This window comes from Molossus molossus, unplaced genomic scaffold (genome assembly GCF_014108415.1).
Source record: "Molossus molossus isolate mMolMol1 unplaced genomic scaffold, mMolMol1.p scaffold_m16_p_1, whole genome shotgun sequence".
In the NCBI taxonomy this organism is placed as follows: Eukaryota; Metazoa; Chordata; class Mammalia; order Chiroptera; family Molossidae; genus Molossus; species Molossus molossus.
In genome coordinates, this window is record NW_023425344.1 from 207,827,847 (window position 1) to 207,853,082 (window position 25,236).

The 25,236-nt window shown below is 45.7% G+C and overlaps 1 protein-coding gene across 2 annotated transcripts in view; it reads left to right on the plus strand.

Moving 5' to 3' along the window:
- The window catches only part of FRMD6 (FERM domain containing 6), an 84,250-nt gene extending 63,061 nt beyond the window's left edge, over window positions 1-21,189 (plus strand). For both annotated transcript variants that reach the window (XM_036245116.1, XM_036245107.1), the window contains exons 8-14: window positions 594-659; window positions 1,734-1,802; window positions 4,405-4,579; window positions 12,867-13,202; window positions 14,251-14,382; window positions 17,005-17,096; window positions 19,525-21,189. In XM_036245116.1, the coding sequence (XP_036101009.1) occupies window positions 594-659; window positions 1,734-1,802; window positions 4,405-4,579; window positions 12,867-13,202; window positions 14,251-14,382; window positions 17,005-17,096; window positions 19,525-19,809 (1,155 nt within the window). In that variant the 3' untranslated portion in view covers window positions 19,810-21,189. The remainder of the gene's footprint in view (window positions 1-593; window positions 660-1,733; window positions 1,803-4,404; window positions 4,580-12,866; window positions 13,203-14,250; window positions 14,383-17,004; window positions 17,097-19,524) is intronic.
- Window positions 21,190-25,236: the final 4,047 nt, after the last annotated feature.

Sequence of the window (25,236 nt, forward strand, 5' to 3'; positions counted from 1 at the left end):
CCAGCTGGTGTGGCTCAGTGGTTGAGCGCCGACCCACGCACCAAGAGGACGCCGATTTGATTCCCGGTCAGGGCACATGCCCAGGTTGTGGGCCCGATCCCCAGTGGGGGGCATGCAAGAGGTGGCCAATCGATGTTCTCTCATTGATATCTCTGTCTCTCTCTCCCTGTCTCTAAACTCAATAAAGAAAAAATATTTAAAAAAAAAATAAAAAACTGCCCTGGCCGGTTTGGCTCAGCGGTTAGAGCGTCGGCCTGCGGTCCGGAGAGACCCGGGTTCGGTTCCCGCTAAGGGCACGTACCTCGGTTGCAGTTTGTCCCCGGCCCTGGTCGGTTGTGCGGGTGGCAGCCACTCGATGTGTCCCTTCACATCGATGTTTCTCTCTCTCTGTTCCTCTCTCTCCCTCCCACTCTACCTGAACAAAAAATGGAAAAATGTCCTCGGGTGAGGATTAAAAAAAATTAAAAAAAATAAAAAATAAAAAAACAAAAAACTTTCCAATTCTGAAATTCTCTTTCTCTTTCTTTTGTCTGGTGCTGAATTATCCATTGTAGAAGAAAAATATATTTTGTCATAAAATTTTATTCCTACAGGATAAAAGGGAAATTGAAGCTTCTCTGACTCTTGGACTGACCATGAGAGGAATACAGATTTTCCAGGTCAGTAAATGAGAGAAATAGGAGTCCAATAGTATCTACTCTGCTTCCCACTGTCAGTGTGCCTGTGCGGTCCTGTGGCAGGTTCGCCAGTGCATCGCGGACTGGTCATTACTGCCTCTTGTCGAGCACAGGTGTGAATGATGTGGGTAGAGGAAGTGATGTATCTTAAACCTTGTAGTCACGAGTCCTCGAGAACAGACAACAAAAAGCCAAAGATTGACTGATGTTCATCACTAATAGATCATTAATATTGATACCTTTGTGTGTATGTGTCAATGTGTCAAATACACTCTTTTATCCTCTAGAGCATGTATAACTGTGTAAAGATGACATATGAATACAGTGCCCGAGCAGACATTTTAATTGCCAGTTCACAAAGCTTGTCCCTTGAATTAGTGGGTAGCGTGGTGCTATGCTGTAGCTGTCAACAAGGGGAGAACACGCCTCTTTCTGGGAGACCTAAAAGAATGTAAGGATATCTAAACTTTGATGGAGGCACATTTTCAATTATGAAAGTCTGAGTACCTTATCTCATCTCTCTCTTTTTTTTTTTGATCCTCATCCGAGGATATTTTTCCATTGATTTTTAGATAGAGTGGAAGGGAGGGAGGGAGGGAGAAAGAGAAACAAACATCAATGTGAGAGAGAGACATCCATTGGTTGCCTCCCAAAGGACCCTGACTGAGGCTGGGGATCTAACCTGCAACCCAGGTATGTGTCCTTGACCAGGAATCAAACCCAAGACCTTAGGTCCATGGGCAGAAGCTCTTACTGGCTAGGACCCTTATCCCTTCTCTTGAATGCCTGAGTCCTTTGGATTTTTAATTTAAATTGAGGGATAGTACAAAAAAGGAAGATTGCCTTAAAAAGGCCAGTCCATGCAGTCACTGCAGAGCCAGAAGCTACAGAGTGTATCACCGATCTGTTAATTACTGTCTGCGCATCTCCAGAGGGTTGAGGACCTCTTTCAGATTCTAATTAATGCATTTTAGTTTTCTGGGAGATAAATTAGAGCCATGTCAGTGTCTGTCAGGTTCATCAGTAATTCTATATGCATTACAATTCTTTCCACAGAATGTAGATGAAGAGAAACAATTACTTTATGATTTCCCCTGGACAAATGTTGGAAAGTTGGTGTTTGTGGTAAGTTTAAAATAACTGACTAGAATAAATTACTCACTTGTTTTTTGTTTGTTTGTTTCTTGTTTTTTAAAACAATATCGTCTCAGACACAAAAGTTGATATTTTTTAAGTTGACGATGAAGATAATTAGCTTTCTTATATTCTTATGCATGTTCTATAATCCTTGTCACTCATCAGTAGTGAATCTAAAATTAAAGAATCTTATAGCAAAATAAATTACTAATTTATTTTGTATGCCTGGTCTTCACCACACTACCCTAAGTTATTCTACTTGCAGAAGAAATGTAGTGAGAAAAGTACAAGATGAGTCCATCAAATAGAATTATTTCAGAAGCGTACAGCAGAGGAATTAGGAAACAGTCATAATCACAGGACGAGTTACTCTTCGTGTGGGGGCCGGCCAGCACTTCTGGAAGTTACTTCTTTAGAGCAAAGAATAAAGAGTGATATAAAAAGATGTTTCTATTAATATCTGACTCTGAAACGCATCATTATAAAGAACAGTCTAGAGTCCTCAACAGGAAAAATACTTTTATTTTTAGAATATTGAGAGTGGTACACTTTTTTTTTTTTTTGGTTAGAGCAAATTTATGATTTTTCCAGCTGTTTCTTTATTTTGCCAGCTATATCCAATTTTTAGTAGGGTTCAAAGAATTACAGTTAATAATGTGACTGTCTAGTAGTCATTAAAATCCATGATTTTCTTTGTTCAGAAACTATTTAAAAAATGCACGAAGAAAGGAGGCAGGCCAGGGTTTGTCCGCTCGGCCTCTCTCCCGTACGGAAGATGGCCTACATAAATAAAGGGCTGTATTGCCAAAGAGCATTGGGCACTGACTCCATACTGCCCTGTGACTCAAAAGACCTGTTCCTGGCTTTACATTACTCTAATGACTTGGGCACTGTTCAATCTGATTTCACCTGACTCATGCCTTACCTGGGGCCTGCCCGCCTTCTCCTCAATGGCTCTCTTTCGTTCTAGCTCTCTGTGAAAGGATCTGAGCTGTTTGAAAAGGGGCAAAGTGTTACCGTGTGTGCCCCTTTCGTGTCCCGAATTAAGTAGTAATAAAATGCATTTATAAAATTGAGTGTTTGAAGGGTCCTGGACTCAGTGGGTCCTGGATCTAGTTTTGCATCAGACTCGTCTGAGGAGCTCGTTGGAGATACAGACGTTTGTGCCTCGTCTTTCTCTCCTGGAGGGTTTTGATTCCGTGGCTGAGGGCTGGAGAGGAGGAATCCGCTTTGACGGACTTCTCAGATGAGACTCCTTGCAGCCAGCCCATCCCTGCCTAACTGTGGGACTTTGAGCGAATTACTTAGCCTTTCTGTGCCTTAGTTTCTTCATTTCAAACTGAGGATACTTGGCTCTCCCCCAAAGACTAATTGTGAGGATTAATGAGTTCACATCCGCCTAGTGCTCACTGAGTTATTACCATGCTAGCATTGGGATCCACTGGTGGTTTCTTTCAAAGGTCTAGAGGTGAAAAATTCCATCCCTGTCTGAATTACACAAACCCTCTTGCTTTGTACCAGCTTCAAGCTAGAATATGCCTCCTCTTTGCGTCCCTTCTCCGCTCTGGCTGAGAATCATAGCATCTGGAATACTCCTTTTCGTGGTTCTGCTGCCTTCTTCATTATTAGGAAAGTGAAAGAAATTCACAACTTCCTATAACTGTAAGGATTTCTGCCAGACTCGCCCTCGACTTCGATTTAAAGAATGCGATTTCTTAGATCTCCTTTCACTGATTTCTCTTTCTCCTTCCTGTCCTGTCCCTCCCACACTCCCTCCAGCTTCCAGTTCCCCCTTTTATCCAGCTAGAGAAATTTCATATTTTTTCTGATCTCTAAATAGGTATCCAGTATTTTTGACTATCGTAATTCTGTTTATTTCCTTCCCAGAATTTATCATAAGCTCTAATTATCTTATGTGTTAATTTACCATCTGTCCCACCAGAATGTATCTCCATGAGGGTGGGGACCTTGTCTGTCCTATTCATGGTTCTTTCCTCAGTGTCTGTCTAGCACAGGGTTTGGTACATGCATGTGTTTCACAAATACTTGAATGCATTCCGCTTCCGGGGTTTGTTTGCTGAGTTTGGGGTTGGGATTGCATTGAGGGCACTGGCACGACGGCCCTTCTCCTCTCCGTTTTACAAATGGCCTGACCGACCAGAGCAAGCACAGGTACTTTTCAGCTGTCCGACCGCTCAGTGATTACCAGAAGGCCCTGCTAGGCACTTTCCTGAATTATGGGTAATCCTCTGCCTGGGATGTATTTGAAAGGGAACACAGTAATTTATGTCTCAGCAAATTTTGAATGAAGCTTTTGCACAGTAAATTCTCACTTTAAGTCATCAATAAATTCAGTGACTTGAAGCAAAATGACATATGATGAAACAATTTTACTACAGGCTTATTGATATAAACAAGAGTTAAGTTTCTGCAGCATCTCATCAACGTTGTAAAGAAACAGCATTACCCGAGGACCTGCTGCATATCTACTTCTGAATCTGGAGTTTTCCTTACTAAACAGAAAATGAAGGGGACCTGGGAAAATCAGAGACTTTTCTTCCCGAGTCTGATTTGTGCTTTCCCGACACAGGGTAAGAAATTTGAGATTTTGCCAGATGGCTTGCCCTCTGCCAGGAAGCTCATCTACTACACGGGGTGCCCCACGCGCTCCAGGCACCTCCTGCAGCTCCTGAGCGACAGCCATCGCCTCTACATGAACCTGCAGCCCGTCCTGCGCCACATCCGGAAGCTGGAGGAGAATGAAGGTATCACCAGGGCCCCGATGGGCGAGCAAATGGCACCTTTGCCACTATGACCCCTGTTCTGTGCTGCCATGAACTGGGGCTTTAGGTTCCTGCGGGGTGGGATCTGGGGGCTCTCCAGATTTAGTGTAGCATTTCTATTTATATCTCAGCTGTGTTCCAGAAGGCAAGGGGTAGCCCCGACACCACCAGCCACCCCTGTCCCAAATAGCTGAGGTTTTCCTGTTATTTAGCTACCCCTGGGTGCCATCTCTTTAAATGATCCCATGCTTGGCTTGGAGATCCTTGCAGAAAGCCCCACATGCAGGCTCAGGCCAAGGTTTGTCTGCATCTCAAACTCCGTAGACACAGTGATCCACCTTGGTCTGGAGTCTCTCTTACTGACTGGAGGGGGGCCCCCAAGTCTGCCTTAGCAGGAATGACGAAGAAGAGAGAAATTTTTGTTTGAGGATTGTGTCAGCCAGTCCTTTGGGGGCTTGGCTGAGACACAGACAGAACAGAGCAGTCTTATTTGGGGCCTCTGAGTCCTGCGCCAAAGGGGACACATGGTGAAGAAGAGGAAGACAGGGATGGTGCCTCCGAGAAGACTTCAACCCTGTCGAGTTAAGCTCATGGGGAGCCCTCTGTCCTGAGTTATGGCACCCTGGGGTTACTCCATTTAACACTCCCATTTCTGATCCCCCAAAATATACTACTTCGCATATTTGTTTATTTTTTAATGTCTTTCATTTATTTTGCAAATTCATGTTGTACAAATTATTGGTAATTAGATTAGTCGATTTTAGGGATTTACATGATCATTAGGATGAGATTCATATCTTCGGTCCATGCCTGACCCCTCAGACCCCACCTTTCCTACAGAAACAAGGCAAATACCTATTCTTTATTAACATGCAAAAAACCTTCTAGAGGTGTGCACATCTGGTTGATATCTTTCCAAAGCTGTCTGTATCTAAATGAGACCCAGTTTGGAGATGCTGTTGTAATGTACGTAGTGATTAGGACATGAATCATCTCCCACTGTCTGCCACCTAACTGCATCTATCTTTGGAGAGAATGGGCACATTGCCAGGTGGGTTGGTTTCCTCTGCTGCCAGACTGCCACTTCTTCCCACGACGACTCACTGCATAACAGATACATTCCCGACACGAATATTAAGAAGAATTGAGACGGGAAAAAGTGCCGAGGAAACTTGCGAGAATAGGTAGGTGACAGGTACAGAGCTCAGGATTTGCCAAGTCAGCCTCTTTCCTAATGGGCGCCTGGAGAAGTTCCTTTATTCCATCAGCTCGCCACCAGCAGCATTTTAGTAAATGCTTGTTTAGGTGACTTGAGGGGGAGCTGTTCAGAGCCCAGAAGAATGAATGAACCATAGGGTGTAAGGTCAACTCCCAGGCACAGTACCAGGTGCATTTGGGGGCTTAGTGTGCGGGGCAATGAAGGAATGAAAAAGTCAGTTGAATCTTTTATTTGGGGAAGTGTACATAGATTTGAGGGGAGTATCTTTTTTTTTCCCCCCCTAAAAAAAACATAATTTTTCCTACTTAGAGATCCTCCAGGTCTGAAGAAAACCTAAAACCAAAACATTGTGCATTTCTGGGACGAGCCTTCGGCTGAGTCCAGCTACCTCACCCACACTTCAGGACTCCACCTTTTTTTTAAAGAAAGCCTTTTCTCAGCACTGGCTTAGCACAAAAGACATCACAGAAAGAATCTTATTTTTCTTAATTAAATTTAATTTAGAGTCACCTTGTCTGAAATACTGTTTTAGCATTTTGTAGTAGAAAGTGACCACAAGAATTTTTACGTAGTGTTTGGAAAGGAAGACATGCCTTTGTCAGAAAGCATTTCACCCCAGCTTTATTCAGTAGCTGGAGCTTATTGTTAGGATACATGTCCAGAGTCACATCGGCCGCATCGTATTCTACAGCAATGTGTGAAAACCTTTGTGGTCTCTGGGCTTTACAAAACACAGATGGGACATCAAAATTAAACTGAACTACAGAAAACCATCATTCAGAACCGCCTGAAATGGAGCTGAATGGAAGTCCTACAACTACGAAGTTAAAGCAGCAGCCACATCCAGACTGGTAGGAGGGGTGGAGGCGCGAGGGGCTGGTCCTACACCCACATTTGGCGGATAAAAATCAGGACACCTCGGCTGGGAAGGTCCTCCCTGAGGAGTGAGAGGTCCCCGTCCCACACCAGGTGCCCTGCTCAGGGTTCCAGTGCGAGGAAGAGAATCCCCATAACTTCTGGCTGGAAAAACAAGCAGGAACTGAGGCTGCTGGAGTCCCAGGCGTTCCACTTAAAGGGGCCACACATGAACTTACTCATACCTGCTCCCTCCAGGCTCCAGTGTGGGGGAAGCAGCTTGAAAAGCACCAGAGACCTATGGGGAAGAAGTGAGTTGTTCAGCAGTGGAGCGAGGGCTGGAGAGGCGACTTTCTCCTGGACGGACTTGCTGTGGGAGGCCCTTGTTCCTTTGGTGAGCCCTTCCCTGGGGCAGGCAGATAGGAACCATATCTGGGACTCCAGCAACCTGGCTCACACTGTTTGCCCCACCCTGGTGATTCCCTGAGGCCCTGCCCTACCCAACCTTCAGGCTCACCCAAGCTGTTTCCAAAGGCTTTACCATAGGAATGGCCTGTCTTGGATCCTGCTTTAGAGTTCCTTAAAATCTCTCAAACAAGCAGCACCTGGACTCAGTGACCCCATACCTCTCGCTAAGTGGCCCCAGGCCTGGCACCAGAAGCAGCCAGCCTTGGTTCACAACTTGGCTTTTCCTGGGCACTTCTAAGCCCAGCACAAGAAGCAGCCATCTGTGGATCACTTTGTAGCTTATGCCGGGGTGGTCCCAGGTAGAACACAGGCAGTGGCTGACCTTGCTCCAGGGCCAGCACACCCAGTGGACAGCTTCTGACCACATCGAAACACCACCACCCAACCACCTCCGCAAGTGACACACTCAAGGAATGGACTCAGTGGGTACCAGAGCCCTGCTGAAGTAAGTCTTGCTCTGTGTGGTGGGCCCCTACACAGCTGATCCTCCAAGGAAGTCAGAGGCCAGTGGTCAGTGGGCACAGCCAGTCCTTGCAGCTGATCAGCCTGAGTAAATCCCTCCCACTGACAGGCCAACAGCAATCAAGACTCGATTACAACAGACAGGTGTACAGTCCACATGAGGGGTGCACCTCAAGGGCCCAGCTGGGGTGATCAAGGAGGCTGTGCCACTGGATCCTACAGGACACCTACAACAATAAGCCACCCTCCGAAGCCTAGGAGACATAGCAACTCTACCTAATACATAGAAACAATTATAGAGAAGCAGCTAAAATGAGAGACAAAGAAACATGTTCCAAGTGAAAGAAAAGAACAAAATTCCAGGAAGAGAACTAAACAAAATGGAAATAAGCAGTCAGTCAGATGCAAAGTTCAAAATGCTGGTTATAACCATCAAAATGGAAAGGCAACCCACTGTATGGGAGAACATCATTGCCAAGGATACATCAGATAAGGGGTTAATTTCCAAAATATATAGAGTACTCATACAACTCATCAAAAGGAAGACAAAGAACCCAATTAAAAAATGGACAGAGGAGCTGAATAGACACCTCTCCAAACAGGACACACAAATGGCCAAGAGACATATGAAGAAATGCTCATCATCACTAATCATCAGAGAGAAGCAAATTAAAACAACAATGAGGTATCACCTCACACCTGTCAGAATGGCCGCCATCAACAAATTATCAAACAAGAAGTGTTGGCGAGGGTGTGGAGAAAAGGGGACTCTAGTGCACTGCTGGTGGGAATGCACAGTGGTGCAGCCACTATGGAAAACAATATGGTGTTACCTCCAAAAATTAAAAATTGAACTTCCATTTGACCCGGTGATCCCACTTCTAGGAATATGCCCTAAGAAGCCTGAAACACCAATCAGAAAGAATATATGTACCCCCATGTTCATAGCAGCACTATTTACAATAGCTAAGATCTGGAAACAGCCCAAGTGTCCATCAGTAGAGGAATGGATAAAAAAGCAGTGGTACGTATACACGATGGAGTGCTATGCAGCGGTAAGAAAGAAAGATCTCTTATCCTTTGAGACGACATGGAGGGACCTGGAAAGTATTATCCTAAGTGAAACAAGCCAAGCAGAAAAAGACAAATACCACATGATCTCACTTATTTGCGGAATTAATGAACATAACAGTCTGAGGAATAGGGTAGACCCAGAGACATGGACTGGTACAGACTGACAACTCTCAGAAGAGGGTGTGGTGGGGGAAGGGAAGAGATAAACCACAGAACTTATATGCATGTACGCATAACCAATGGACATGGACAACAAAGCCGGGGATGGGGCGGGGGGGATGGGGAGGAGGGTGTCAATGGGGTGAAAAAGGAAAAACATCTGTAACAAAAATAAAATTTAAAAAATAAATAAATAAAATAAAACCGTCAAAAAAAAAATGGAAAAATGTCCTCAGGTGAGGATAAAAACAAAACAAACAAACAAACAAAAATAGTAAAAGGGGGAAGGCAAATGGGCAGTTAGTGTTTAAAGACTTACAATTTTGCAAGATGAAAAGAGTTCTGGAGTTGTGTGGCATTGATGGTTGCACAGTGATGTGAATGTACTGAATACCACTGAACGCTGCACTTTAAAATGGTTAACATGGTAAATGTTATGTTCTGTGTATCTTACCACAAATAAAAATAATTTTTAAAAATTAAAGAAAAACGAAACAAAATGCTGGTTATAAGGATGCTCAAGGAACTTAGTGAGATCTTCAAGGAACTTAAGGAGAACTCCAAGAAACTTAGTGAGAATGTCAACAACATAAAAAAGGACCAGTCAGAAATGAAGGATACACTAACTGAAATAAAGAGTAATTTATTTAGAACAGCAAAAAGAAAAAAGAATCCAAAAAAATGAGGACAGTGTAAGGACCCTCTGGGACATCTCCAAGCATACCAACATTCACATCGGGGGTGCCAGAAGGAGAAGAGAGAGGGCAAGAAATTGTAAAACCTATTTGAAAAAATAATGACAGAAAACTTCCCTAACTTGGTGAAGGAAACAGACATACAAGTCCAGGAAGCACAGAGTCCCAAACAATATGAACCGAAAGAGGCCCACACCAAGACACATCATCATCAAAATGCCAAAGGTTAAAGACAGAGAGAATCCTAAAAGCAGCAAGAGAAAAGCGGTTCGTTACCTACAAGGTAGTTCCCATAAGACTGTCAGCTGATTTCTCAAAAGAAACTTTGCAGGCCAGAAAGGAGTGGCAAGAGATATTCAAGGTGATGAAAAGCAACGACCTACAATCAAGATTACTCCATCCTGCTAAGCTATCATTTGGAATCGATAGAATATCAAGAGTTTCCCAGACAAGAAAATGCTAGAGTTCATCACCACTAAACCAGTATTACATGAAATGTTGAAGAGTCTTCTTGAAGGAGAAGAACAAAAAAATGTACAATAAAGTGGCAATAAATACATATCTATCAACAATTGAATCGACACACAAAATGAGCAAGCAGAACAGAAACAGACTCATAGATACAAAAAACTTTTTGTTGCTTGCCAGATGGAAGGGGGCTGGGGAGATGGTGAAAAAGGTGAAGGGATTAAGAAGTACAACTCGGTTGTTAGACTGATGAACCTCAAAGGGAAGGGGGAGGGAGGGCTGGAAGAGACAAACCAAAGAACTTCTATGTATATATGCACAACTAATGGACACAGACAATAGTGTGGGGAAGGCAGGAGGGGAGCGGGAGTGGGAAGGGGGGGTCATTGGAGGAAAAAAGGGGAGACATCTGTAATACATTCAACAATAAAGATAAGTTAAAAAAAAAAAACAGAGGGACCTGTCCCCCTGTGCTGTTGACACCTGTGGTTACGGGGGCTGAGAGGCTCATTGGGCATTTCTTAGAATACATTTCTGAATTGTTTCAGCATTTCCCTGTTTGTAACTGAGTGGTGTGAAGCTTCCTAAATGTTTGCAGAGGGTGTGAGTGATGTGGCACTCCCTGTGAAGGGGACAGGAGCCAGCCTCCCGGAGCCCCAGGGCTGCCCACATGCCAGGAAGGGATTTACCCCGGGCCCCTGTCCCGGGAGAGCCGGCCTGTGCGTGTCCTCCAGTGAGGGTGCTAGTGAGTTATGGAGGAACTAGGATTGGCTCCAAACCCACCAGGAAGTTGGGATTAAGAGGACTGTTTGTAAAGAGGTAGAAGAGGTTTCAAATGATCAGACCCACAATTCCCAGTTGTCTTAGAACTCCACACCCTGTAGAACTTTTTACTTTTTTTCCTTCCCTTGCCACCCTTCTGAGGGTACCATGGCTATCTACTGTCTTGAAACGACAAATTGTATGCAAATTTTAAAAACACTTTTAGCTCTCACCTTCCTCTCAACCACTGTTGCCTTCAGAAAACAGGAATCATTAGAACCCAGTGGAACCCTAAAACTAGTTGGATGGCCCTGACCAGTTTGGCTCAGCGGTTAGAGCATCGTCCCGCAGACCAAAGAGTCATGGGTTCGATTCCGGTCAAGGTCATTTTACCTCGGTTGTGATTCGATCCCCTGGCCCTAGTTGGGGTTGTATGGGAGGCAGTTAATTGATGTGTCTCTCTCACATTGATGTTTCTCTCTCCCTCCCTCCCTTTCATTCTATCTGAAAATCAATGGGAAAATACCCTCCAGTGAGAATTGAAAAAAAAAAAAGTTGGATGCCCTTTTGTCTCAGTGACGTGTGTTGGGCTGTGCTGTGCCCTTGTGTCCAGCCTGACTCCTTAGAATTGACACGAGGAGGACGAGCCCAGGAATACACACCTAGCCTTCTCCGAGCGCTCTCCCATTGTGCACCCAGGAAAGCATGGCACCTCTCTGCTGATGCGCGTTCCCTCTCGGGGGCGCTGGGTGATCATGCTTCAGAGCCGGATTCACACAGCAGGAGTGCAAGCGTTTGTACTTAACCCAGGAACACGGCAGTCAGATCCGTTCGCAGCCCCGGGGACCCAGTTAATCTCCTCGTTAGCAGTTTCTGAGATAGCATCAGCTAAACGCTCCCCAAGTGCACTCTTCATGTCTCGCATTGTTCTAATGTGTTGTTTCTCATCAGTATTAAAAATACAAGGAAGCGCCCTGGCCGGTTTGGCTCAGCGGTTAGAGCGTTGGCCTGCGGTCTGGAGAGACCCGGGTTCGGTTCCCGCTAAGGGCATGTACCTCGGTTGCAGTTTGTCCCCGGCCCTGGTTGGTCGTGCGGGTGGCGACCACTCGATGTGTCCCTTTCACATCGATGTTTCCCTCTCTCTCTCTCTTCCTCTCTCTCCCTCCCACTCTGTCTGTACAAAAAAAAAAAAAAAAAGGAAAAATGTCCTCGGATGAGGATTAAAAAAAAAAAAATACAAGGAAGCTAAAGTGGTTTTTGTTTTAAATTTCATACGTGAAGCACAAAACTAATAATTTTTTGCCAGTTGTACCCTGCACCTCAGTTGTAACTTTGTGCCGTATGTGATGGCTAGTTGAGCTTAGACAAAAGGGACGTTCCAACACTGTGTGCGTGAAGGGACAGCACTGACATGTGACGTCCTTACAGTCAGAGGCCACATGACAAACCGGTAGTGACCACTGTGTTTTCTCAATAGCTGATGAAGCCTCACTAATTCAGCCTGAGCGGAGAAAAGCTGCCCTCACTAATGTAAATCTAAATTTTAGAATACTTTGAAAGAAATTCTCAGAAGAGTTGTATTTTAAATTACAGTCAGAGCCAAGCAAACAGTAGCATAATTATCTTTATTAAACAGCCTTCCATAGTAGTGCTTCTGAAATTATCTGTGGGGAAGGACCAGGTTTTTAAATTTTTCTAATCTGCTGTGGACCGGTACTTGTGCAAAGTGCAGAATGCCGTCAGTGGCTGTCCTGACCATGCCCGATTGCTCTGAGACTTCCCAAGCGCTGTCTCAGCTCCGGGACTGTCCGCTGGGGAGCAACGGCCGTTGTGCCGGTGGTCAGTCAAGCAGCACTCTCCTCTGGCATTTAAAGCTTTAAAACCCCGAGCAGTTGACAGACTCCCCTCAGATGTGTCGTCCTAATTTTTATTCATTTTGCAGTGTTCTTAAGTGGAGAGCCTATCAGAATTAGGACCACTTTGCAGCTACTAGACCTTGAGTCTGAAATGGTACTTGTTCTTGGCCTGATGACTCACTCACTCAAGCTCACCACCCGGTCCCCCGTCTGGGTGGAATATCATGACGGCTGTGTTCCTCCCCACACAGAGAAGAAGCAGTACCGGGAGTCGTACATCAGCGACAACCTGGACCTCGACATGGACCAGCTGGAAAAGCGGTCCCGGGCCAGCGGCAGCAGCGCGGGCAGCGTGAAGCACAAGCGCCTGTCCCGTCACTCCACCGCCAGCCACAGCAGTTCCCACACCTCGGGCATCGAGGCGGACACCAAGCCCCGGGACACGGGCCCGGAGGACAGCTACTCCGGCAGCGCCATCCACCGCAAGCTCAAGACCTGCAGCTCCATGACCAGCCACGGCAGCTCCCACACCTCGGGGGTGGAGAGCGGCGGCAAGGACCGGCTGGAGGAGGACCTGCAGGACGATGGTAACCTTCCCCCACCTCCGCGCCAGCCCCACTGACCGGTCCTCACCAGCTCTCTTTCTCTCCTGGTTGTTTTTCAAGTATAAGTTCTACAGAATTGATGTCTGCAGAACAACTAAGAAGTAGTAATAGAGAAAGGTGTTTTGCCACCTTCCCCAGTGACTTGGTTGAGTTGTTGTGTTTGACTATGAACAACATCTCTCTCTAGTCACGATCCTTTGTCGCCACAGGGCTGACGGTGGTGGAGTCCAAGTGTCAGGGTTTATGGAGTAGAAGTTCGTCCCGCAGCCTTGGGTCTGCATTTCTGGTTTCCAGATGAAATAAGCATATGGTTAGGACAGCAGACTGGATTCGACCATAGTGACAAAAATGTCTTGAACTTCCACCAGAAAAAAAAGTTTGACTCCAGGCCATTTGATTCATTAGTATTTCTTAAATACTTCCCACGTCACCAGAATTCTAGGAAGTATAACAAACACGGCACCCGGCTACTTCCCTCGGGGTAAGGAAATAAGATGAGACCCACAGCCTGTATCAGCCAGACTTAGCCTTTCGTACGTCTTTTTTTATTTTTCTGCTTCAGATCGTTGCTATAGTATTCAGGTTTGGGGAGAACATACTGACTCCATTAAGGAAAACTGCAGAACATATGTTTGATCAAGTAGAATTCACGTGGGCCTCGGGCGCAGCAGCTCCGGGCAGCGGCTCGTTCTCCCCGGTCCCCGGGCGGCGGCTGCTTTGGGCGGAGGACCCGTCGGTGCCCTGTCACTGCCGCCTGGCAGCACAGCTGTTCTTCTTCCTTAAAGAGTAAATGATAATTGACAGTCAGGTCACGGCACTGGAAGACTTGTGGGTGACACCACGATCTTGGGAGAAAGAGCAAATAGCAGCTCGTGGAGAATGGTCCCCAGAGTGGACTGTTGCGGAGCCTCGTTAGCCAGTTTATTTGTAAACATGAGTAATTGCAGAGCCTCTCTCAGACTGCGGCTGTGCGATATGGTGGCCCTTTCCCTGTCTGTCTCTAAATGTCTTTTTCCTTTTTCTGTGTCAGAAATAGAGATGCTGGTTGATGACCCCAGGGACCTGGAGCAGATGAACGAAGAGTCTCTGGAGGTCAGCCCGGACATGTGCGTCTACATCACGGAGGACATGCTCCTGTCGCGGAAGCTGGGTGGACACTCCGGTGAGCTCTGCGGGGAGCTCCCCTGGCTGGTGGGCTGTCCTGGAGGAGAAGCAGGTGCCTCTGACAGTGGAGTGGGTGACTGGCTCACAGAGGCTGGAATGAGAGGCTTTCCAAGGCAGCGTCGTGAACGGCAGGACGAGTGCCCTCGTGGAGGGGATGGGGAGGAGCACCCAGGATCGGGGAGCGGCATCCACCACCCCTTGCTCTGGACGAAGGTGTAGGGTTCTCTCTCTCTGTCTTGTGCTATTTTAAATGAGAGAGAATAATGTAATAGATCTGGAAGGGCCCTCAGGGACCCTTCAGACCGGCCTCCGCTTTGCAGATGAGGAAGCTGTGGATTAGAGAGGACAGGTGCTGTGTGGCTGGGAAGGGAAGGCAGGTCTCCAGGTGGGTTTGCTTTGTTTTCCCCAGGATATTACATGAGGCACAGGAATGTGGAGGAAAGGGTGTCAGAAAAGATTGACGTGGAAAGGCAATTTTAAATTCAGTGTTGGATGAATTCTTCTAGAAAACATGCTTTCACCATAACCCTATTATAGGGTTCTGTACTGTTACATAATATAATATATATTTCTGTCAGATGAAAGATGTCATCTTGAAAAAAAATAGCAGTATGGGTTTTGTTTTTAAACCTCAGTGACTTCTGTTTTTGTCAAGTCATGAATTAGTCTCTGTTCTTCAGAGAAAGGTGCCTTAGGACCTAACAAGGTCTGTGGAAGTGGCCTAGGTGCTTATTGTTATGCCACTCAAAGCTTTTTATTTTTAATCCTCACCTGAGGACATTTTCCCATTTTTGTTCAGATAGAGTGGGAGGGAGAGAGAGGAAGAGAGAGAGAGAGACACATCAACGTGAAAGAGACACATCGAGTGGCTGCCTCCCATACTACCCAACCAGGGCCAGGGACAAATCACAACCGAGGTACGTGCCCTTGGCCGGAATCTAACCTGAGACTCATTGTTCTGCGGGCCAACACTCTAATCACTGAGCCAAACCGGCCAGGACCCACTCAAAGCTTTGATTGGGTGAAAGACCCTGTTAGGACTGGAGGGACTGCCACTGCCCTGTGAGCCCCACAGCCTGATGGTGAGCCTCCCCCTTGCACATGGGTGGGGATCAGAGAGGAATCGGCCAGCACAGTCCTCGCCACCCTGGCACTTACGGTGCGAGAGCGTGAGGAACCTTTAATTCCACGCACTAGCCTGGCAGAACTATGGCCTTCAGATGCCCTGCAGGAGCAGACCCCGGTGGTGGCAGGAAATCGGTCATGCCTAGAGTTCCTATACCCAGCTCCAGCCCCCACACCCCGCCTTAGCCCGTTTGATTTACTGTGTTGAATTTTTCCTTACAAATACATTTCAGTGTACATTAAATATAATTTCATAATTATATGCACATTATAGGTTCACAGCACACTCTTGTTCACTGTGTGTGTGTGAATGCATGTGTGTGTGTATGTGAATGCACACACAATAATGTACATAAAAGTGCCTGTGGGAAGGGGGTATTGGGAGGTATTTAACACAGAAAGTTATTTCTTTAGGTTACTAGCAGTGGCTGAATAAAAATCACATTACTCAGATTCTTTTTATAAGGTGAGAAGGCCCTTAAGCTATTTGGCCTTAAGGATCTGGGACTTGACCCACTACTCACTTGCTTCATCTGTTTGCAAGAAAAATGTCAGTGATCTTCCCTTACATTTCCAGTTCTTGTTGGCAATTTTACCTTCTGAAACATTTTGGGAGGATGCTTCATTCACATGCTACGGTCTCATAAGGAACTGTCAGCCCTGGGTTTCTGTGTCCAAATATGAGCAGGTTGCCCCTGAGCACTGGGGTGACTAGGGACCCTGCTGGTCTTAGAGATCCAGATGGAGTCTTCACTGTGGCCTCCCATCCCGGTCTCCTACCCATGACGGGGTTGGCTGCAGGAGGTGTGGACCACAGGGTCCTTGTCGGCCAAGAAGAGCTTCTGTGAATCAAGCATGTTCCATGTGCAGGCCTGTACCTCACGCTTTTCATACATGTGCTGTTCATTGTAAAACTGTTGATGAGTGCTATTATCAGCCCCTTTATAAGAGAAGGAGACTGAGACACGGTGGTTAAGTAAGTGGCCCGGACATACAGCTAATCCGTTGTCGGGCCGAGTTGCAGCCCAGGTCTGTGAGACTCCAGAGGCAGAGCCCTCACCCGCCCCACCTCGTGTCCAGGTGAACCAACCCTGGAGGGCTCCGCCCCTGTTCAGGCTTAAATGCAGTTAGTGCTACGGGGAAAGTGGGAAACTTCAGGAGATGCAGTAAAGAGGCTGCTTCATACCTCTGGTCTTTGGTTTTGCTAATAACTTCATCATAAATAGCTTAATTAAAAGGTTATTTTAGAAAATTCAGGCTCTAAACTCCTTCCTAACTCAAACCCCACATTCATCTCAGCCCCCACCCCAATTTACTTTAAGATCCAAGATGAAATGTTTTCCATCTTCGTTGTCTGTCACCGAAGAGTCACAGTGAGATTTCCCAGTGATGGGTAATACTCGCTCTTGCAGTTTTAGTAGCAGTGTATATGTTAGATATGTGGCAAGAGGTGTGAATAGCTAGAAGTGTTCACTGTTGTCCTGTCTTACTTTAGGGTTGATTGTGAAAGAAATCGGTTCTTCCACCTCCAGCTCCTCAGAAACAGTTGTCAAACTTCGTGGTCAGAGCACCGATTCTCTTCCACAGGTATGGAAAGAATTGAACATTTTAAATAGGAACTTAACGCCTGGCTGGTGTTGAGCGTCGACCCATGCACCAGGAGGTCGCCAGTTCGATTCCCGGTCAGGGCACTTGCCCAGGTTGTGGGCCCGATCCCCAGTGGGGGGCATGCGGGAGGCGGCCAGTCGATGTTCTCTCTCATCGATGTTTCCATCTCTCTCTCCCTCTCCCCTCTTCTCTCTCTAAAATCAATAAAGAAAAAAATAAATAGGAACTTAACATTTATATGTATATAAAGAGGTAAAAATGAAAAATCCTGAGGAAATGATTCTTACCAGACACATACATTATAGTTTTATTCTGAACTCGCTTCCATTTCATTTGCTAGTTCCATTTATCTTGGAGTTTGGATAAATTGTGATTTTGGTTTTGGATAAATTATGGACTTTGTTTCACACACACTGCAGGGGGGAAGCCCCTCGTGCTCAGGCCGCAGGTGGACCCGTGAGCGTGCTGACTGACAGTCACCGTCAGGTGTGCGGTGGCCAGTGTCTCCACACTCCGATTCTTCCGACCAGAGTGCCTTTTCCCAGTATACTAGGGGAGTATTTGATAACTGTGTTCCCTGGTTAGGCTGCTAAGATGTCAAAAGATACAGATAAGTAAACATACTCTACTGCTCATGGTTGCAGCATCTGGATATAATGTACAATTGACATTCACCCCTATTTCTGAGCTCTCTGTCTCTCCTTCTATCTCTCTTTTTCTTGGGTTCTCTCTTTTTTCTTCTTTGCATTTATTTTATTTCTTTTTTTTCTCTTGCCTTCTGGCAGTCTTTGCCTCCTACATTTTTCTCTCCTTTTTCCCATTTGCCCTTTTTCCTCCAGCTTCTGTTTAAGTAGTCGTGATGCGAAGTGATGTTTTATTAAATGTATTTCTGAAAACTCCAGTGAGGGATTTTTAAAGCTGTGTGTGTAGCATGATGATTAGGTGGACGAGCTCTAGGGTCAAACGGCCTGGTTTGCCTCCTGCTAGGCCACTGAGTGTGCGCCCTTAATGTACATAAATGCTTGTGGGCACAGCTAAGGGTCAGAGTCCTCACCAGAGAACGGGGAGGGCATTTGTGTGCCTGCCTTGAGGGTTTGTGGTGACGACCTGACAAACTCTCCCTGTGAACGCGCGTGGGCGCCCGGGAAGACGACATCGGTGCCAGGGACTGTCACCTTCAGGGGGTGCTCCGAGGTGACACTTCCTAGTAAAATATTGTTGGGCTCAGACCCTGTTCTGTCCTTTTGGTACTTCTGCCTCTTAATTCTCACAGGATGGGCCCCGGTGGTGCCCAGCAGCAGAAGTGAGAGAGAGAATGCCTCATCTCCGTAAATAACCCTTTGTGTCTTCCATTTATGTAGTCGTCTGAGCCATTTTTCAGCCTATTTATATGTTCAGCCAGTACCACCTCTTGGGATGACGAGTTCCAAAAGTCTGCTCCCTGCGGCGAGAAGCGTTTGGCAGAGCCCGGCCTCCTGCGGTTCGCGCACTGGCCTCGGCCCGCACTGGCCTCCCGGCCTTCTCTGCACCACGAGCGCTTCGGGTTCTTTTTCTGCCCAGGAATTCTGGCTTTTTAAAAATAGCTCTTCAATCTGTGTTTCTTGGGTAATGATTGGCTTGTTTTCCCATTTCTTACTGACATAACAACAGACCTCAGCGTGAAAGCGTTGCCACACGGAACTGCCACCTCCCAGTGACACAACAAAGAGGCAGCGTCTCCATCTGCACAGCCTGGTTTTTTAGACAGTTGCCTGATTTCTGAGATGCTAGAAATAGTTGGCTTCCTGACGCATTTACTTCTGTATGCCTTGGATTGTTCGTCTGTAAAATGGGGAGCATATTAATAGCACCCGTCTCCTAGGGCTAATGGGAAGATTCAGTGAGGTGATAATGCGTGAAGTGTGTTTCTATCAGGGCCTACTACATACTAATGGCTCAGTCATTGTGAGCTGCTATTATTTATTTATTTATTTTTGTAATCCTCACCCGAGGACATTTTTTTGCATTTATCTTCAGATAGAGCGGGAGGGAGAGAGAGAGAGAAACATCGATGTGAGAGAAACACATTATCTGGCTGCCACCCACACGACCCCAACCGGGGCTGGGGACAAACTGCAACCGAGGTACGTGCCCTTAGCGGGAACCAAACGTGGGTCTCTCTGGTCTGCGGGTGACACTGTCCGCTGAGCCAAACTGGCCAGGGTGTTAGCTGCTAGTATTGCTATTGGTGGTGCTGATGTTATTTTTCTCCGGGGCCCAGGTACCTCAGGTTGGAAACCTCTCTGACACACAGGGCTTCCTTAGCCCTGCATGTGGTTCTGCAGCCTGTCTCTCCAGGGCCACTGTTGCTAACCTTTCACTTCAGCCTGTACTCTGGAAGTTGTTTCAGCCTTCCCTTGTTTTGCAGACTATATGTCGAAAACCAAAGACTTCCACCGACCGACATAGCCTGAGCCTTGACGACATCAGACTTTACCAGAAGGACTTCTTGCGCATCGCAGGTCTGTGTCAAGACACGGCTCAGAGTTACACCTTCGGGTGCGGCCATGAACTGGACGAGGAAGGTCTCTACTGCAGCAGCTGCTTGGCTCAGCAGTGTGTCAACATCCAAGATGCGTTTCCAGTCAAAAGAACCAGCAAATACTTCTCTCTGGATCTCACTCACGATGAAGTTCCAGAGTTTGTTGTATAAAGTGTGTCTGCACGCGGCTGCACGGCGGCCTGCTGTTCGCAGAGGCTGTGGAAGCCATGAGCTCTTTCTCGTTCCCTGTGCCATATTTTCTTCACCCAAACGCAGCTCTCTCTTTATGATACTTGCAATGGAAATAAAAGCCTTGGGACAGTCGCACTTTATGTGTCACACAGAGGTCAAAGAGAATGTACTACAAGACAAGTGCCTGGAAGTCCGTGGTCCTATGGACGGAAATGTGTTTCACTGGTTACCGCGCCTTCAGAACTTTGAACCGTGGTGTGTTTGGTCGTCGTTTTGGTCGGTCACACATAACATCACATTCTTTTTTCATGTGGATGATGTTGTTAGGCCTGTTTGCCTGTAAATCTTTTTTATCAGTCCCTCATGAAATGCTCATGTGTTGAGGGAGGAGGGAGAAGAGAGTCTCTCTTCCTTACTAGAGGACCATTGCCATTGCCGCCTCACTGGGACTGTCCCAAAGTGAACCCTAGCAAAGCAGTCACAGCCGTGTGGTCCTAGCAAGCCAAAGAGATGTACATAATGGAAGTGTAGCCCAGGGTGATACCGGAAGGTGTGAACTAAGCAATAACCGGAAGACGGTGCGTGCTGCGAGGCCCGGCCCCTCCCCCCAGCCAGTGCCATGGCTCCCCGGCTCCTCCGGGATTCTAGGGCTCAGCTGAGCTCCTCATCCAAGCAACAGATCGACTGTGTTCATGTCAGTGTATTTTGTGGAGTTTCCAACACTGTTTTCTGTTAACACTATGGAGCTGTCTCAGAAAATGTTTGTGCTTAGTGTTTTTTGTTTTGTTTTTTTGTAATAAATCAAGAACAAATTATGGTAATGCTAGTTCCTGCTTAACCAAAAACACCCTAGCTATATGCATATGTTATTATACATATATAAATACATAAGGTAGTATGTGTTCGTGTGTGTTTAAAGCCTTCGTGACTATCTTGTGTACATGGTCAATCTTGTGTGATATGGGGGATGCGTCGTTGAATGAATGACACCTACAGACAATCAGTTGACATAGATAGTTGAAAGTGACTATTTTCTCACGTGTCTTGCCGTGATTCTCGACCCTGGTTGCATCATAGAATTATTTGGGGAGGTTTAAAAAAAAATGATGTCTGAGTCCCACCTGCATTGACTTGAATGAGCCTCTTGTGAGACCCAGATGGAATTGCCTTTTCTTTTAAAGTTCTCTCAATAGGGCTAATAAGCATTAGCGTTGAAAACCAGTGATCAAGAGGATGTCTTTGTTTAAATTTTGAAGTAAAAGCATACAGAAAATGTTCGTGTTCGAGAAAGGGCCATTTTTGAGACAATTACTGCCACTACTGTAGGAAACCATGTCAGGAGTGAACTTGCTAACCTGGAGGTGTACAGTAACAATGTTGCTCACTCAGGAGAGTTCTCTAGCACAAAGTCTTCCTAGGAGATGTTTGTAATGATTTCGTATTTAAAACATTTATTTACCATATTTTGATACACCATTTTTTCTACCTATCAGATTTTATTAAAAAAAAAAAAAGCTATATATTATTTTCTAAAGAAACAGTCATATTTTTATACAAAATTACGTTTTCAGGTAACAGAGAAATAGAGTTAGGGTGCAGCAGAGCACGCAGTGTTCCCGGGGGTGGGGTCAGTATCAGACACGGGGAGAACTGAGCCCCACTGTGCGCCCCCGCGTCCCCACGTGATGGGCGGGGCAGCGGGCACACAGCCATCAAATCAGTCTAATGGACACTCGAAAAGGAAAAACAAGTCTATAGAGTGCTCTAGTCACAAAATTATTTTACTTTCATCAAATGTTTTGAAAGAACCAAAGTTTCAGATATCAGAATGTATATAAGTGTCTCAGTCTCTGCGTAGAAGGATGGAAGTATGAAAGGATCATCTAATGACTAGTGTGCTTACAAGTCATTAAATAGTTCACCATTTCTTATCGATGCGCAAGGGACACCTCCCGGGGAAGTTGGACTGGAAAGAGCCCAGATCATACCGTGCTGCATTTCCTTAGCTTGGAGTGCTTCTTGCAAACATGAAGAAAAAAAATGCATTTATTTACTAGGTAGTGCTTTATACTTTATTTTCTCTCTTCTTCAACCTGAGTCGAGTTCTCGGGGTTCTGCCAGCACTGTTGGTTTTGCACACCTTCTTTCTAATCGGATTGATGAATAGTCTTGTAGGTTTTCAAAAGTGAAACAAGCTGAGAACATTTTTGCTTTTTGATCCACTGTTTGCAGCAGAATTATATATATGTATATGAAAACCCATTTTGAATACCTACATTTTTGTATTTGGAAATTGTTTAAAAAAAAAAGTATAAAGCTGTTATTTATTCTGCATTTGTGAATATCCACTGCTAGTTAGTATACAAGTTTGGTATACATCGCTTCAACATTTGTATTTCAACAGTGAGCTTTATATCTACACAAACTGTAAATAATCCTTTCTGTGAAAGGATCATCATATCAGGATGATACCAAACATGTGTAAAAAAAAAAATCTGCGTTATTTTGTAATTATTCTTATAGGCATTTCATGGTAAGATTAACAGTCAATAAAGTTACTTTTTATTTGTCTTTGAGTGCTTTTTTTTTGGTTAGAGTTCTCAATTAAGCAAAGAGTGTTAAAGACTGAATGCTTCCTTTGTGTTCCTCTTTCCTCCAACAGCACTTTAAAGGACGGCCTGTAGTTCCAAGGTGGGAGCGTGCTGAGCCCCCCGCGCACCCGACCCTGCTCCCCGTGTGTTAGAAGTGTGTTTGCTAACTCGTTTCAGCCTCGTCTTCCCAGAGGGCTGGTACTGTCATTATTCTTAAGTTAGAGATGAAGGAACCAAGGCTTCCAGAGGCGGAGTCCAGTCCAAGAGGTTTGACAGCCACTATTCAGTGCCCAAGTGTGGGGCTGAAAGGACTCTACTTCTTTAGATATAGTAGCTATTTTAATAAGTAAAAAAATAACTGCTGTACGTTTTGCCCTTAAAATAATCATCGTTTGAGTGTTGGTTTTAATTTCAAAGAAGTAAGTGGTTGCATTTTTTTTTTTAATTTTTTCTCTTTATTGATTTTAGAGAGAGGAAGAGAGAAGGAGAGAGAGATGGAAACATCAATGAGAGAGAACATTGATTGGCCGCCTCCTACATGCCCCATACTGGGGCGGGCCCACAACCTGGGTATGTGTCCTGACCGGGAATTGAACCGGCGACCTCTTGGTGCATGGGTTGATGCTTGGGCAAAAAAATAAGTGGTTGCATTTAAAAGCACACGTTCCTAAGACGGAAGGTGAGGGTATCGGTCATGCAGGACAGAGCCTAGAGCTTCGAGTCCACAGACAGGATTCTGAAATGCCCTGGCTCTCCTAAAAGAAGGTCCATCTCCTCTGCTCCTATTGTCTTGGCTATAAAAATGCAGGTAATAATTCAAAGGATTGTTGGGGATTAAACAAGGTGATAGGTATAATATGCTCTGAATGACTAAGGTGGGAGAGAGGAAGGTTTTCAAATCTGACAATCATTAAACTTTTATAGAATTGAGCCACTGTCATTTGGAAGCATAAAATTCAAAACAAGCTTTCTGGTGGGTTGTTACTTGTGAATTTTGCAGATTGTCTGTTAGATTTAAGTAAATTGGAGGCAAGGGGAAAAAATCTGGTTGCCTACTATGTGTCTGGTACTACCCACATCATGTCTAATCATCACGACCCTTCAAGGAGTTGTCACCCCCATTTTGTAGCTGAGGGAACTCCTCCACTTGCCCCAAATCCTATAGCTAGTACATAGTGGAGCAGAGTTTTAAGCCCACACTCATCTCCAGAAGCTTTGCTTTTTCCCTTACTTACATCATGTACCCATTGCCCTGGGAGAAAGCTCAGAATCTAATAGGGAAGACAGACTTCAAATTTTGTTAGTGTAACAAATGAAATTTATTTATTTTTTCTTTTTAAACTTATCTTTATTACTGAATGTATTACAGATGTCTTTCTTTTGTCCTCCACACACCCCCTCTTCCCTGCTCCCGCTCCCCTCCTGCCTTCCCCACACTGTTGTCTGTGCCCACTGGTTATGCACATATGCATAGAAGTTCTCTAATTTATCTATTCCTGCCCTCCTCCCCCTTCCCTTTGCGGTTCCTCAGTCTAACAACAAATTTGTACTTAATTCCTTCACCTTTTTTACCCATCCCCCGCCCATGAGATTTATTCGTTGATGCACTATTTTTTATTTTTTTTATTGTTTTAAGCACCCACTCTCTGCCAGACATACACAGGGCTTGTACAGGTATTGCTTTGGCATAGGCAGTGAAGACCTCGGGCGTGAGAACAGGAGGAGGGAAGATCAAAAAAAGTTTTACTTGGAAGAAGAGCCTTGAATGAGGTGAGCTACAAGCTGTCCAGGCAAAGGCTTAGGAGCTGGAGACAACTGCTCCTTAGGGATCTGCAAGGACCCACAAGGGACCTTTGAGCCGATGAGACTCTCCAGCCTCATTATGAAAGGCCTGGGGCTCCCAGAGAAGGACACTGAGATTTTTCTGGACAGCAGGGACCCACTGAAGAGGGCATGAGAAGAAAGGTGTGTTTGGGGTTGGAGAGAAATAGCGGGAGCAGTGCTCGTTGAAGGTGGGGAAGGGCAGCGAGCCGAGAGCGAGGATGAAGACCTGGACTAAGGAAGGCTCTGGCAGCAGGGGGAAAGGGAAAAATTCAAAAGCCATGTAGGAAGCCGAATTACAGGACTGTCACACACACACACAAGGTTGTCACCTCCTAACCTAAATACTGGAAGCACAGGCAGTTTTGCCATACTTGGAAATATCCTTGGAAGACTGAAGAGTTACTTACTGCTTTATATTATAAATCAATAATCTACCCTGCGTGAATGCTTTGAATATCGGCACTCCAGTCTAGCAGTGGCTCTCCACCCTGGCTGTACGTCAGAATGACCCGGGGAACAAACAGCAATGCCTGGGGCCCAGAGCACAGCTTCTGATTTATTTGGTCTGGGGTGGGCATGCTACCAGACACGCTGGTGATGCTAGTGCGCGTCAGGGTTGCAAACCACGGGGCTGGAGGTGAGCCCAAGCAACAGAGACCAGTCAGGTGATCTGCTCCTGAACTGACGTGATCCACACTTGGGATGGGTTGTGTCTCCAGGGTGTCCGGATATATTGCATTTTGTGAGACTGACATTTTCTTTGTGCCAGTATAGCTGTCAGAGAGTGGCCCAGTGTTCAAGTGAGGCCTTGTGCTCAGTGTCTCAGAAAGTCTGAGTACACCCACGTGCAGAGACTTGGGTGTTGCATGCATATGACTGTTTGGCCAAGTAAGAGGGTGGGGTTACATGGGTATAGCAAAGTGCTAAGAATCTCCCTGACTGTTTTATTTGCCTCATCATTGTGCTGATGTTTCATGTGATCTGCACACAG